The 13654-nt window shown below is 40.1% G+C and overlaps 2 protein-coding genes across 5 annotated transcripts; both read right to left on the bottom strand.

Moving 5' to 3' along the window:
- Positions 1-1831: 1831 nt before the first annotated feature.
- pnpla1 (patatin-like phospholipase domain containing 1) lies at positions 1832-7452 on the bottom strand. The gene is made up of 9 exons (XM_084015534.1): positions 7083-7452; positions 6767-6999; positions 6618-6683; positions 6324-6536; positions 5927-5987; positions 5391-5633; positions 4957-5074; positions 3295-3417; positions 1832-3146 (listed from the first exon to the last, which is right to left on the bottom strand). Exons 1-9 carry the CDS (start codon positions 7282-7284, stop codon positions 3044-3046), a joined length of 1362 nt encoding a protein of 453 aa, XP_083871660.1. The 5' UTR covers positions 7285-7452; the 3' UTR covers positions 1832-3043.
- A 293-nt stretch (positions 7453-7745) lies between these two features.
- Positions 7746-13135, bottom strand: etv7 (ETS variant transcription factor 7). 4 transcript variants are annotated; one of them, XR_014597530.1, is made up of 10 exons: positions 12907-13135; positions 12563-12707; positions 12312-12476; positions 12058-12231; positions 10600-10725; positions 10330-10473; positions 9824-9966; positions 9585-9685; positions 9275-9488; positions 7746-9215 (listed from the first exon to the last, which is right to left on the bottom strand). XR_014597530.1 is itself a non-coding variant. In XM_084014603.1 (9 exons), exons 1-9 carry the CDS (start codon positions 12937-12939, stop codon positions 9335-9337), a joined length of 1185 nt encoding a protein of 394 aa, XP_083870729.1. In that variant the 5' UTR covers positions 12940-13135; the 3' UTR covers positions 7747-9334. The 4 variants fall into 4 exon arrangements, 3 of the variants coding, with proteins under 3 accessions (XP_083870729.1, XP_083870730.1, XP_083870731.1); XM_084014603.1 differs by having other exon boundaries at positions 7747-9488; XM_084014604.1 differs by having other exon boundaries at positions 7747-9488; positions 10600-10698.
- Between the last annotated feature and the right edge of the window lie 519 nt (positions 13136-13654).

The following is a 13654-nucleotide window of genomic DNA, read 5'->3' as shown; positions in this document are numbered from 1 at the left end:
TCATTTCCTCAAATCAAATTGTGATGGCCCTGCTAGTCCAAAAGAAGGGGAGAGGAGATTAATGTTTTTTTGTTTTTTGTTTTGTTTTTAATTAACAGGCTCTTTTTCTGCATACCCTGAATGTAACCCCTGCATGTTTCAGCTGCACGGACACCATACTGTGTCTCCTCTCTGTCTTTACAAAGCCAGCTGGTTTCCGGCTGACTGGCTGGATCAATGGCTGGTGTAAGACAGCAGCAGATGTGTGTGTTATCCGTATGATCCACCCACACTCATTATATAAGAGGATATCTCTGCAGGTAATAGGCCATCTGTATGAATAGGACATGGATCACAGATATTAAATGGTCTTTTCCCGCTCTTTGACTGCACATGTTGCCATTCAGGATTGTGAAAGGTGGATTAGTTGATCAAGGGTTTAGTGTATCTGGTGTAGTTTAGGGGTTATGGTGCCTATAATGAACTGGTAAGTCCCTGGTTTAAGTCAGCCCGGGTGCCATTATTTTTCTCATCACTGCACCGTGTAGGTAATACATTTATAAAAATTCCCCAAAAATACTTTTTGGTGGGATTGTAGTTAACAAACTATGTTCTTTGTAAACAGCTGGCAAAACCGATCCAGAAGGCATTTGTAGTCACTCCTCTTTCAACTTATAAAACCCCTCAACTAAGAAAGGATTCATTGCTGGGGTAGCATTTTGTATTAGTATTTTGTCAATGGTTTATTATTCTAAAAAGTATACTGCAGTAAGTGGATCATTGGTTCAAGTGTAAAGAAGTTGAAATCACCGGAGTACAGTTATTGTTTTATTGTTTTTGTTTGATATGTACTCTACAGGCCAAGCTTGGCCAAGTAGACTTTTCGATATCACAACCCTTGTTAAATTCATAATCATCCCGGCAGAGGAGCACTCCAGCCTTGCGCCCAATGCTCCATCTTGTGGGCATTTCTAGAAATAGCATTTCAGATGCCCAGTTGTTGTCAACATCATCAAGCATGTCCGAGTGTTTTCATTCTAAAATCAGTTCAATCATTGTAATTGTGAAATAAAATGAGACTGAAACAAGAGAAATCCAATACAAATTAGTGAGTGTGAGGAGGGTGACAGATTCTTAATATTTGTTTTAGAAAGAAGAAGGATCCTCCTCAGCATTTTCATTGTCTTTGGACCTTCCTCATGACTTAACGGTAATAAAAGTTCCAACTACCTTCCCCCCATATTGCAAGATAATATTATCATGGCAGAAATATCCAGCCCCTACTAAAAAGAAAGTTCATACAGCCACAAACAACTATTAATATAGATCTGATGATGCCATAGCCTGATATGAAGGTGTTCAGAAGCTTGACTGTTCATCATACCAATATCAGAATCAACTTTAGCCAGAATGAGTTGTTGCAGGCCTGAAAGAAGATTGAGCTATAGATATGCAGTCTCTATCTCAATGTATCAGTGTTGTTAAAAGATTTAAAGCTCAGTTGTGGTCTCTGTCCTGGGGACATGGTTATGTGTAACACCGGGGGGAACATTATTAAACGTTACGCCCACTGAAAAAAAAAAAAAAAGGAATGTTGTTGACAAGATGTTTATTCCAGTAATGTGGGTAAGATTATTTCAGTTTATTAATGGCTTTCAGGGGAGGTGTAAGGTAAAAGAAATGAATGAGAATATAGGTAGGTCTCAGCAGAAGGATTGAGTTACTTTTATTTAGGATGTATTTGCTTTCTGAAAGGAGGAGATGTCCTGGGGACATGGTTATGTGTAACACCGGGGGGAACATTATTAAACGTTACGCCCACTGGACACTGCTTCGTCTATGCTCATTTACAGTATTAACACAGTCTCGACTGAGAGGTTTCTAAAATTGAAACAGCAGCAAACACAGACTGGATTAAAACTTTCAACATTAAAAATACATTGTACCAGACAAATAAGTGGAACCCCATTTATTTATTTGTCTATTTGTCTTCATGATTCCAAGTAAGTTGATGGTTTCTGCTTCTACATTACGCAACATGGCACATAGTGAGCATTGCTGTCAGTTCCCAGATTGTAGACTTGCAGCCACTTTTCAAAAAGTAATTGAGGGCATTCCAGAGGCTTACCATCAAATCAGTAACAGTGAAAGAGCAAATACTTACACTCAAGGGGAAGAGGAGAGAAAGAGTGCAGTGTTCAAACAGCACATCACAGGACTATTTGTCCCCTCATGAGGATTTTAAATTAGGAACACTCTAGAGGAGCACCCTGGAGCTAAACTCACAGTTTGACTGTTCCACTAAAACCAGATAAGTACTTAGTAGAAACAATGTTTTCACATAAATCAGCTGATCATCAAGCTTCTTCCAGCAGCTAGTCTGTTGATTCCAGATATCAGTGTAGGATGTGATACACTTGATTATTAAAAAAAGAAACATTTGAACATAATTGTACCTCATAGCATAAACTAATTCAGCAGTTATATCTACGGATGCTATGTAACGATTGATTTTCAGATGAAGAAATTTTATGAAGACAACTTTCAATCTCCAAACAAGCATATCTCCTGATGACTTAAGTGTGACCATGCCACACTTAGACATCCCTGCAACCGTCAAACTAAACGTGTTCATGAAATGTTTCTGTCATATCCTAAGTATAGTGTCGCTTGCTAATTTGTACAAATGTACTGCAACTATTACCACAAATACAATACAATGCTTAACATAATATTACTAATACAACAAGACATTTGTGCAGGTCTGAACTCTACTGATACCGCGATATAAAATAATAAAAACATTTCAAACAGCTAAGAAAATAAAAATAAAGCGCCTTTAAATAAACTCTAAACTCAACCTCGAATATATGTCATTGCTCTCTTCAATGGCAACATGCACTAAAACAAGCTTAACTTTACAAAATACATGTGACCAGCTATATAAAGAACACAGTGTTTACATTGCTGCATTGTTGTTCGCTGAAAAAGGAAGTTGCTCCCTCTACATATACTGTCATTTTAGTTTCTTCTTATCCCATGATGGAGCCCACCATCTTCTTTCTCAATGAGCAGAAGAACGATTCCTATTTTCACGTGGAGCGTACCTCTGCGGAACACTATTTGCTGTTATCAGCCACCGCAACAGCAGGATGGTGGGCATAACCCTAGAACAAGAGGAACCAGACATGAAATTAGATTTACAAAGAAAATGTTCGGTATACACACTATTCAGCAACTTGTCAAATAAGTAAGGAGTCATTCAGAAAGCGTCAAACACAATCTCGAGAGTAATGATTAAAATTATTATCTTACAAGTCTTCTATGTTCTTCTTGACGGTACAGACACATACGTTGACAAAGAAAAATGTAAAATGTCTCAGGCCATGCCAGGCCCAGAACACCACATCAGGTGTCTGCCTGAGCATCAACTCCAGTCTGAGGGAGAGAGAGAAAAGATTCACTGACATGCTAACTCACCAAGTGAGATTACAATGCATTTGCTGTTGCTGTTTGTTTAATGGCCTTACCTAATCCCAATTTTAACCATAACATTCCTTATTCTATTGAGCCTATTGAGCCAGGATAATCCCATTGAGATCATTTTTGGGATCATTTTTTAAGATAATAGACTTATTTTAAAAATGCAAAATTGGAAGACAACATAAACACAATTTAAAAATCACATTAAAGAGATGATAGACTTCAGAAAAAAAGAGCAAAATGCATTAAGTAAAGAATTTCATTCAGTTAGGCCACATACATTCAGTACTAAAAGGTTCCATAATCCTGTTTTTAAAATCTTGCATGCTAATGTCATTTTAAATTCAATTTTTGACAAGGGTTAAAAAAAATAAGCACTTTCACCAAAAACTGACGGTTTGCCGATATGATCAAAGGTTGCAGCTAATCATAGTTTTGGCTTCAGTAGAGAAGTTAGATAAGGAGGTAGTTTGTGTAAAGTTGCCTTTTACTAAAAAAAATAATCATCAATAATCAATTGCTGCTAGATGCGCTGCATTCATTATTTTATTCCTTTCAGCGAAACAAAACAAAAACTTTTCATAGTAGAAGTAGTAGAAGCCTAATTCCACCACACGTTTTTAAGACATCAGATATGCTATTTCAAAGACATATGTCTTCTAGGTTCCTTATATAGGAATATTGTATTTATACAATATGACTCAATCAATCATCTTGTTATGTACTGTAAAAATCAGATCCACATCATCGGCTGTCTTCTTTGATCTTGAGAAGTCGTTTTGGTTGTCAGCATTAATACAAGTCTCACAGATTCACAGATTCCTCTGAACAACATTAAAAGCAGATTGCAGTTTCTTAATCGCATTCACTAAGGACGAGGCAGAACTACACATGATGGTTTCTCCCATTTGTGTTAATAACATTTTGCATATTTATATCAACTGCTCAAATAGTTTCAAACCACTGAACTGCTTTCGAATGCAAACCCATGAAAACCAGCCTGTCAACTCTGTCAAAAAGCCTTAAATAGGTCTATAATGCAGCACGGCATTCGTTAGAGATGATGTCATTTAGGATCTTTATTGTAGACACAACAATAGGCCTACTGTGTTTATTCTAAAGCCAGACTGTGTGAAAATGCTATGACCAAATAGAAACAACTTTACTCGATTACCAAGCACTTCTAAAACCTTAGCTATTAGTTAAAGTTTAGGAATTGTTCTATAATTATTAAAGTTAGATGGCTGTCTGCCCTCCGATAATGTTTTTAAAACCATGACCAAAATCGGCCTTATGATACCAGGAAATATAGGAGTCATCAATCTTCTCTCCTAACTCTTGCTCAAAAAGAAAATACGCATAGTTCCCAAACTGCTCCTTAAATCTGAGAAACACATGATTGCTCCTTTAAACATTTGAACACAGAACCTCTTTTCCTCACTGGTCGTTACAAGTTTGTCTATGTTATGGCAATGTGTGTGTTCAGTGTATTACCTGTAGCCACTCTGGAGTAGGACGTAAAACAACAGTGTGAGAGGTAGGAACAGGTAGGACAGGATTCTTGCAGGGAGCCCAAACATGCTCAGGTAGGTGAACATGTTGCCCAGCAGAACTGAAACACAGATGTTCGCAAAGGTTTTGTTTAACAGTCAGAACAGAATGTTTTGCTTCAGCCTCAATTCTGTAATGTTGTAGACATCATGCAATTAACAAGAGACTGACTACACACGATTCTGTCGATCGCTGATTCTATATTTTCATACGTATTTGGACAAACTTCAGACAGAGTCTAATTTGAATTACATCTGAACAACAAATCAGAGCAGCCTATAAAATGCTCTGTGTGTGTGTGTGTGTGTGTGTGTGTGTGTGTGTGTGTGTGTGTGTGTGTGTGTGTGTGTGTGTGTGTGTGTGTGTGCCAGCCATACCATTCTTTACCATGTTAAAATGGAAAGGAGGTTCTTTAATTGGTTGGTTCCTGGTCAAGTCATCCTCAGTCGACCTGCTCCTCTCCATGTGTCTATTGGTTGTAAAACATGTAAGTGTAACAGCCTCCCTTTCCACCTTCATCTCTTCCTCTACGGCAGTCTCCGGATTTATCCACGCTTTACTTTGGTTACAGTTAAGTGGTCCTTGGGATACATTGTGTGTCATCAAATATGGGGCAAGATCTGCAAATGAAGGAAAGACGAGAACAAGATTAAAGATTGAGTCTGTGTGTCACAAAACTGTACAGTAGGCCATCTGTAAAGGAGATGGGGTCTCTAGGGAACCAAGTGGTTAGAGTTGGCTCTAGGTATGGATATATCATCACGGTGAGGCAAAGTAAATGACTATCAGCTCAAAGCAATCAATGAAGTTGACACGACGGGCTTATTCTACAAATGGGCTTTCCAACAGTAGCCAGTTGGGCTAAAGATGCCGTATTATGCATGCAGCTGCTGTTTATATACAGTTGACTCACCATTGCTCAGAAGGAAATGAATAGCATCCTTGTAGCCACTGTGGTAGGCTTGTTCCAGAGTCTGAAGCACACACATAGGATTAAATGTTACAAAATGATCCTTCACAGTGCAATTGGAGGACATGTGCCTTTCCTTCAGTATGATTCATCAACATAGTAGTCAAGGGTCATCACCTCAAGACCCTTATGCAGAAAAAACAATTCACTTCAACAGGTTGACTTTTAAGTTTCACGGTTATTGTACAACGAGACATTATGTAGCACAGACTATGAGATCATCTTTAAAAGAAAACAACTCTGATTTCCTGAATAGTGTTCAATTGAGTTCAAGTTGATACAAAACACACGTTTAATTTCTTGCTTCACATGTCTTAAAATATGAAGTAATGGGTCTTACCTCTAAAGCCATGGGGTACAGAGCATTAAAGATCCTGAAGCTGTTCGCCATGTTGCCCTTCAAGGTGCTGCCGCTCACGACCATGTCCCACATGCTAGGCCTGTCTGCGGGACAGATGTCTATCTCTCCGGAGAACGGAGACACCGTCAAGGTTTGACTGTAGGGTACGGTCAGAACCGGCTGCATGCTGCTGAAACCACCGTCTACATAATACTGCGAGAGAGAGCGCGTACATTGTGATACAGGCCAAACAATGGGCTCAAAGTGAGTCAGTGAAGAGCATTAAATACTCACTTCTCCTTTGAAGGATGGAGGCAGCATACCGCAGTACACAGGCACGAAGCAGCTGCACAGCAACGCCTAATGACAACACGGGAACAGAAATGGAAATAATTAAGTATTCCTAAACATCACTGGGGTGTGAATCTGAAGCGTCAACTCACCTGCACAACATCCTCTTTGGACTGGAACTCAGATGTCACAATATGCTTGCCATCAGTCAAGCGTGTCATAGACACAGAAAGACGGCCGTTGGCCAGGTGGTGTGCATCAGGAGGAAGATATTTTTGTAAAACACACTCCAACCAGTGGAAAATATTGATGGAGGGGTTTAACGGTCCAAGTGTAAAAGCCTTCATCTGTTTGACAAAAAACAGCATCTCATCCCGAATAGTACCTGCAAGATCGAAGACTTTGAGTCAAAAACAGTGATTAGCTGCAGCAGAAGTAGTTTTATAATAAAAACATGAAGTCACTTACTCGGGCTCATTTCACAGACGACAGCAGCTGCTACCAGAGAACCAGCAGAAGCACCCAGGACACTTGGTGCTGTGCGTAGTATCCAGGGTGAATGATTTAGGAAGCACTGGGCAACCCCCAACTGGTAGGTGGCCATGAATCCAGATCCAGAGAAGGAGATGGAAGGTGGAACTTCTCGATAATGACAACTGGAAACACCCATTTTCTAAAGTTCTTGAATTATCAATTTAAATGTGTTTAATGGTAAATGCTGGAAATCACTAGTTCTGCAGCAGGAATCCCTTTCCTTCTTAAAAGTAGACCGAGTGACACAAGGCTGAAAGGAGTTCTCCAGTGAAGTAGGAGATTGTGTCACAGCCTTGTTTATAAAACTAATCTCAGTTAGACATACCATATTGGTCATGGCCATGTGATATTACATAGAACGCTCTCAGTGACTTCTTTCATAAGTAACAAATTTACAAAACAAATGATCTCAATCTGATTCTTCTGAAAATATTCCTACTTTGCCTTTTTATAGAAACAGACGTTTAAATGCAGCAAAGAACCTCCCATGGAAGCAGCCACTGGTTTCATGTCATACACAGATAATAAAGGAAATATCTGTGTGTGTGCGCGCATCTGCCTTTTATTTGTATTTTTCTATGGTTTTATTATGAACCCACTCACATAATCAATGAGGTTTTTAGGTGAGGCAAACATCCAAAACTGCAAGTGGGTCACACTTTTTAGGCCCAAACATCTATAGATCAAGCAGACTTTACACTACAATACAACATACATGCACTGTAAGCAGGAAAACATTGACCTTTAAACTATAGGCTATACCTAATTTGAAAAAACAAACTATACGTAAAATGGACTGTACAAACTGTAATTTAATCTGCAAGACGATACATTTGTATATGAACATGAACAATCACGCCACCCTGCCTCATCCTATTTAACAGTCTGCAACACACTGGAAAGATGTCACAGACTTTTCCACGACTTAACTGCAAGGCCTACTGCATAAAGTTTACCAACATTAAGTGCATCTTTTGTATTGGGATTATGTCAAGCAAGCCTGAGAAATTTAAATAATGAAGATATTTTGGCTCATTCAAAATTGATGTCACAATTTTCCTCATCCCTTAGTGTTTTTTTTTTGTCACAGTGATACATACATTGATTCACAGCAAAGCAATATCATAGAGCAAAATACCTCAAGTTAGGCAAAACTCAACAGTGCATTTTGTTAAAGGACCATACCAGTGTTACCAAATGTCTTTGCCCATTGAGAACATCAGTCACCTAGCTTACATAAACCTCTACCATGTTTACCAAAATTGCTTTATTTTTTAGATTGTGTTTGTTTACGTTTTGTGTTCGCTACACGTTACAGAATGTGCCTGAAAATGTTTGCCGGGGTTAAAACTCACCTCTAGCTCAAATTAAAGTTGGAAATTCAGTTCTTGCAAGAAACTATTTTTCCAGGCATAATTACATTCGGCTCAATGGCTCGGTTTTGATTGACAGTTCAGAGAACCAAATTATAAAAGAGGTCAAGGTTTGGAGAGTTACACCTCAGACTTGTACTGAACTCAACACTTGTACCATGAAGTGAATGATGTTCAACTTCCATTAGTCTTCCTCATATTCATATGGAATATGTTGTGAAGTTCTTCTCTGACCAGGATCTTATTCTCTAAATTAAATTACGGATCGTAAAGCAACTCAAACAAGCGTTGTTTATCTCACTGCTTACTGGTTACGAAGTCCAGTCAGAGCCAGTCTGAGAACTTTTGGCCAATGGGATGCAGCCGAGTGAACGTGTGTTCCTTGAGCTGAGAGTGTGCTTGTAATTGAGGTCTGCGTATGCCGAAATGAGACTCTGGAACTTGATATTAAAGGCTAGCTCTAACTTACTGGAAGCAGCCGGACATTAACAACAAGTTCACCCAGAACCTGCTTCTAGTTTCAGAGCAGAGGTGATTTCATATCAATACACATATTTTAATGGCTTTTATTAGAGTAATACCGTCATTTTAGATAAAATATTCAACGCAGTGATTTTCACAATGTTGTATTACCTAAACCTGCAGACATAAAATGTGTTGAAGGGAACGTGTGCTAATGGTGAATTACACTGGTATGGCCCTTTAAACCTGCACTAGGTTATTTTCTGAACACACATCTCCATTATTTTCTGTTATCATTTGTGATGATGTATTCTACATGTATTTCAGGGATTTAATACATTGTTTTGTTCTTTATGGAGGATTCTGTGGAGAAGCACGATCAGGGGAAACATCAAAATGGTCCTCACTGAACTCATGTGTAGGACTGTTGTCTGGAAAGACCCCGACATGAGGGGACTCGGCAGGGTCAGCCTGTTTCTTGGTGTCCTGTGGGAGTTTCAGAAATCTGAGGGGAGGCCGAGAAGAGGTAATGACAATAAATGCATGTGTTGCTATTTGAAAAGACAGGATGAGAATGACACAAAGAGAATGGGACAGAAACCTGAAGAGGAGTTTTTGTCCTCGCTCCTTTTTGATAATGTCCAGCTTGTAATAGTGCCGCAAAGCCCGGGACATTTTCTCATAGGTCATATTGTCTCGGTTCTGTAAAAAAAGAGATCACACATCATCAAGGGCCTGTGTTACAGCATTTAATCTGCTCCCATTTCCCCTTTTTTCGCTGCTTTGCCCCTCCATCTGTGTGTTCGTTTCCCTTGTCAGATCGATCACACAGACGCTCACCTTGTGGTTTCCCCAGAGACGTGCCAGTCCGTTGGGGTCGACCACCCTGAACACCAGGTTGTCCTGGTCTTCCCATCGGATGTATTCTTGGTAACGGTCATCACACAGCAGCTTATATACATAGTCCCACAGCAGTCTGCACTCTGGTCATGATTTAAAAAGAAATAACACGCAAATAATCAAGAATTGGTAGGCACTCCAAAGCCTTGTTACTCTTCAAGTGATACGTTAATGCTCTTTTCTCTGCCTCACACACAATACTAGACTGACAGAGGGTAGCTGAAGAACAATGTTGCAGCAAAGTGTTTAGTTGACCAGGAAGAGCACCTCATTCATGCATATGTTGCTCTGAGAACGGGGATGGTGTTTTTCTGCCCCATAGTGGTCAAAATGTGCAACTTTTAAAACATCCATGCACCTTCTCTAGAACAAAGTACATATATTAATGCATATCTTTCGAGTAAATACTGCTATACAACTGTACCTGCTACTGTAAATGAACGTACCTGGGATGCGACCATTGGCTTTGTGCATGGGTCTCCTTGGTGTCTCTCGACTTGACAGGTTGAGCGGCTCCTGGATGACTCGTTCTCTTTGGGGGCGACACTGAACTTGGTTGCGCGGCGATGCAGAGGCAGCTGCTGCTCCCTCTAAGAGAGAAAGAAGTAAAAGACACACAGTGCGACAAACAGAGAGGGACACAAAATCAGATATCACAACGAATAACTATAACTGTGCGGCACTGTATTTCTGATACTGTGATTTGTTACAACCACCATCATGTGCGAGTGGACCAGGGTGAGAGTGAAAGCTCAAGGGACGATCTCTCAGAGGCGACATGGGCTCTGGCTGGCAGCTCACAGTGGTTACAACAGCTGCCGACATTGTGAAAGCCAAGCAAGCTGTTAGAGAAATACGAAGTGACACAGAGCTAAACTGAAAGCAAAACAACGGCTTAGTCATTTCATGGGTTTGCCAAAGAAATGTACAACACAAAGTTTCATGATATACAGCATGAGGAACAAAGTTGTTGTGAACTTTGCACCTTTTTTATGCTCGAGACAAACAGTGCACATTTGTATTTCTCTACTGACGGATTGAATGTCCTAACCAGAAGTTTCAAGTACACAATAAATGTACTCAGGACCTTGAGGTGCTAGTACTTTCAGTTTCCAGTTAGTGTAAATGTATATGAAAATATTAAGCAGCTGCAAATAAATAGTTTTACATGCAAAACATAGCATATTATATATAATGCATTGCAGTTGATGCAATATACTGGATGTGGGGATATTCCTCAACATCTGCATCAACATTAACATGCCGCTTACAACAATTCAACACCATGAACGTGGTCGTTATACAAGCAACTGTTTAATAATTATTTTTAACGCAGGGCTTTTACAAGTCATCTTCTCTCCACCCCACCGATGTACGCCTATCCTCAACTCTCATGCTAGTCTGACGGGTTGTGGGTAGGCATACATTGGTCAGGGTTTAACATTAAAGCTAGAGCACATGACTCCTGCATGATGTGTTTGCAGTGCACATGCTAACCAGGAAGTCATCACACCCACAACCTAAGCAGGATAAACAAGTTTGATTTGATATACCACAAACAAAACAAATCTGCTGTGTCTGTGTATGTACAGCACGTACGGTATATATGTGTGTGTGTTCTTTGGACTGACCTTGAAGTCAATACTTTGTTGCCCAGATCTATCCTATAATAGCATAGCTATATGTTGAGCAGTACTACAGCATTAATATAACAGCAAACAACCATTTACAATGTGAAGATATAGTGGAGACTCCCTCTGTCTCTGAGCTTCTTCATGCTTTGTTTACATTGTTCAGCCAGCTGCACCTGCATTTTAGTTTTTCAACCTGAAAACCAACTCATTTTCAAAATGAAATTCCAATCATCAGCAGACAGGACAGGTATGATAAAGGCCTACTTGAAGATCAGGGAATCAGGTGGAGAAAAAAAATGGGTTGGTTGAAACTTTTGGTGTGATTTTGACACTTTGTTTACTTCAAGTTCTTGCGTTAAAGGTGCTGTATTCGAAGATTTATATTGCAGCATAAAAGCAGCTTGCTATGTAAAGATATAGTGGCGTAATGTCTACCTTAATGTCTAACCTTCTCCGTGCGTAGTTGATGTGTTAAGTGCATGTGAGATCGAGACGAGAACTGATTCCCGAGGCTTTATGTCTAAAAATGACATTGCTGACCCTTTGCGTCATCGTCTGTGTGAGGCTGAAGCTCTCGGACACTGTGAGGGGGGATCTGGCAGTAGATTGGGTTCTGGATGGGTCCAGGTGCCGTGGAGGGAGATGAATTTGGGGGGTCACAGACAGTCCTCCTTTGCTGTTTCACACACTGTAGGATCTCATACAGAACATCGCCTGTAGAAAAGAAGGCGTTACATAATGAAGACACATAAAACCAGTCTTCATACCACAGAAGAATGGACAATAACTTGTACCTGAGCTGGGGCAGCGATGTCTGAAGTCTTCCTTGGTGAGCAGGCACAGGGCTCGACCGTTCATCTCAAAGCGTCCCTTTTCAGGCCGGCGCAACGAGTACTCCTTCTGAGCCCAGTGGAGCCAGTGGCAAACATCCTCCTTGTCCCACAGAGATGGGTTTATTCCTAAAAAAATAAATAAATAAAGATGCACAAAATTCAAAAACTCACTGTGGCAGTTTTTACCTTGATGTAACTTCCAGGTCACTCACGCAGCTGTCCAGGTAGATGCCACAGGTCTTCCTGTGTGGGAGTACTGACCAAGGGAAGGTTAGGGGGGGGCTGATGCACACTTAGAGGAATGTCAACCTGCCTCTCATGCATCATGGACGGAGGACTGTTTGCTCTGTTTTCTTGCTGCAAAACATGCCCATTAGTACAGTACAGGTAGGCTACACACAAATGAATAGCAGTACTGAAACTACAATGCAGAGTGATTTTTAAAACTTTTTACAGAAAGATGAAATGTTCAGGAGCCTTAAAAAGAGCAGATGGCCAAATGACATAATTAAAAACTCACCGTTTAACAGTTTGCTCAACTGTGACCTTAACTTACCTTGAACAAAGGTGACGGGGAGACGTTTTCCATGGAGATGTCCTGCTATCCGTGTGACTACACTGTACGAAAGAAATGGATGTTTTCCTTATATGCAGACATACGACTCGTCCAATACATGAAATATAATAAAAGTGAAACCTCCCCAAACTGCATATTCATTGAAGAAAGAATAGAAAACTCGAAGAAATAAAACTCCACTCTATTCGCATTCGACCCTTCCGGGAAACGAAAACGAAAGAAACATAATCCTAGCAAGGGGGTGTGTGCAAAATAGGCTGATTGGAGGAAGCAACGTCGGAGTGGACATTTCCAATGTTTCGAAATGCACTCGAAGAGAGCGCGAGCCAGCAGCACATTTATGAACGGGTTGCATAAAACACAAACACACCGTATTTAAATTAGGTAGGGCTATGAGAAACATAGCTTTCGGGCTTTAAATATATGAATGGAGAATTATCCTGTCGCTACAACAACTAAAAACGAGTGAGAGAGTGATTAAAAAACAATGGAAATGTGGTCAAATCTACGGAAGCCCTTCCGTACAAATCAACAAGGATAGACAGGACAGAGGAGCGCGTGCGGTTATAAGCTCCTCCTCCTCCAACTGACTTACAGGAAGTCCAAACACAGCAGCTGAGTTTAGAAACAGGAGGAGCACACTACAGAAGAAGTCCTCAGAACCACCATTAAATCAAATCAAACCATCAGCAACATATATAATAGTAATACCGTGAGCACTAAAATA

The sequence above is a fragment of the Eutrigla gurnardus genome (assembly GCF_963514095.1).
Source record: "Eutrigla gurnardus genome assembly, chromosome: 8".
NCBI classification, from domain to species: Eukaryota; Metazoa; Chordata; class Actinopteri; order Perciformes; family Triglidae; genus Eutrigla; species Eutrigla gurnardus.
Note: the sequence above shows the minus strand (reverse complement) of the source record. Positions and strands in the feature narration are given on the sequence as shown.

Excerpts from the sequence above, each read along its gene's own strand:
- pnpla1 (XM_084015534.1), bottom strand. The coding sequence starts at position 7,284 with ATGGGTGTTTCCAGTTGTCATTATCGAGAAGTTCCACCTTCCATCTCC. Across the intron at positions 5,988-6,323 it reads TGTACCCCATGGCTTTAGAG|ACTCTGGAACAAGCCTACCA; the intron begins GTAAGACCCATT and ends TGTGTGCTTCAG. Across the intron at positions 3,147-3,294 it reads AAGAAGAACATAGAAGACTT|GGTTATGCCCACCATCCTGC; the intron begins GTAAGATAATAA and ends CTCTTGTTCTAG.
- etv7 (XM_084014603.1), bottom strand. The coding sequence starts at position 12,939 with ATGGAAAACGTCTCCCCGTCACCTTTGTTCAAG. Across the intron at positions 12,708-12,906 it reads CCCCGTCACCTTTGTTCAAG|CAAGAAAACAGAGCAAACAG; the intron begins GTAAGTTAAGGT and ends CATGTTTTGCAG. Across the intron at positions 9,489-9,584 it reads GGACAAAAACTCCTCTTCAG|ATTTCTGAAACTCCCACAGG; the intron begins GTTTCTGTCCCA and ends GCCTCCCCTCAG.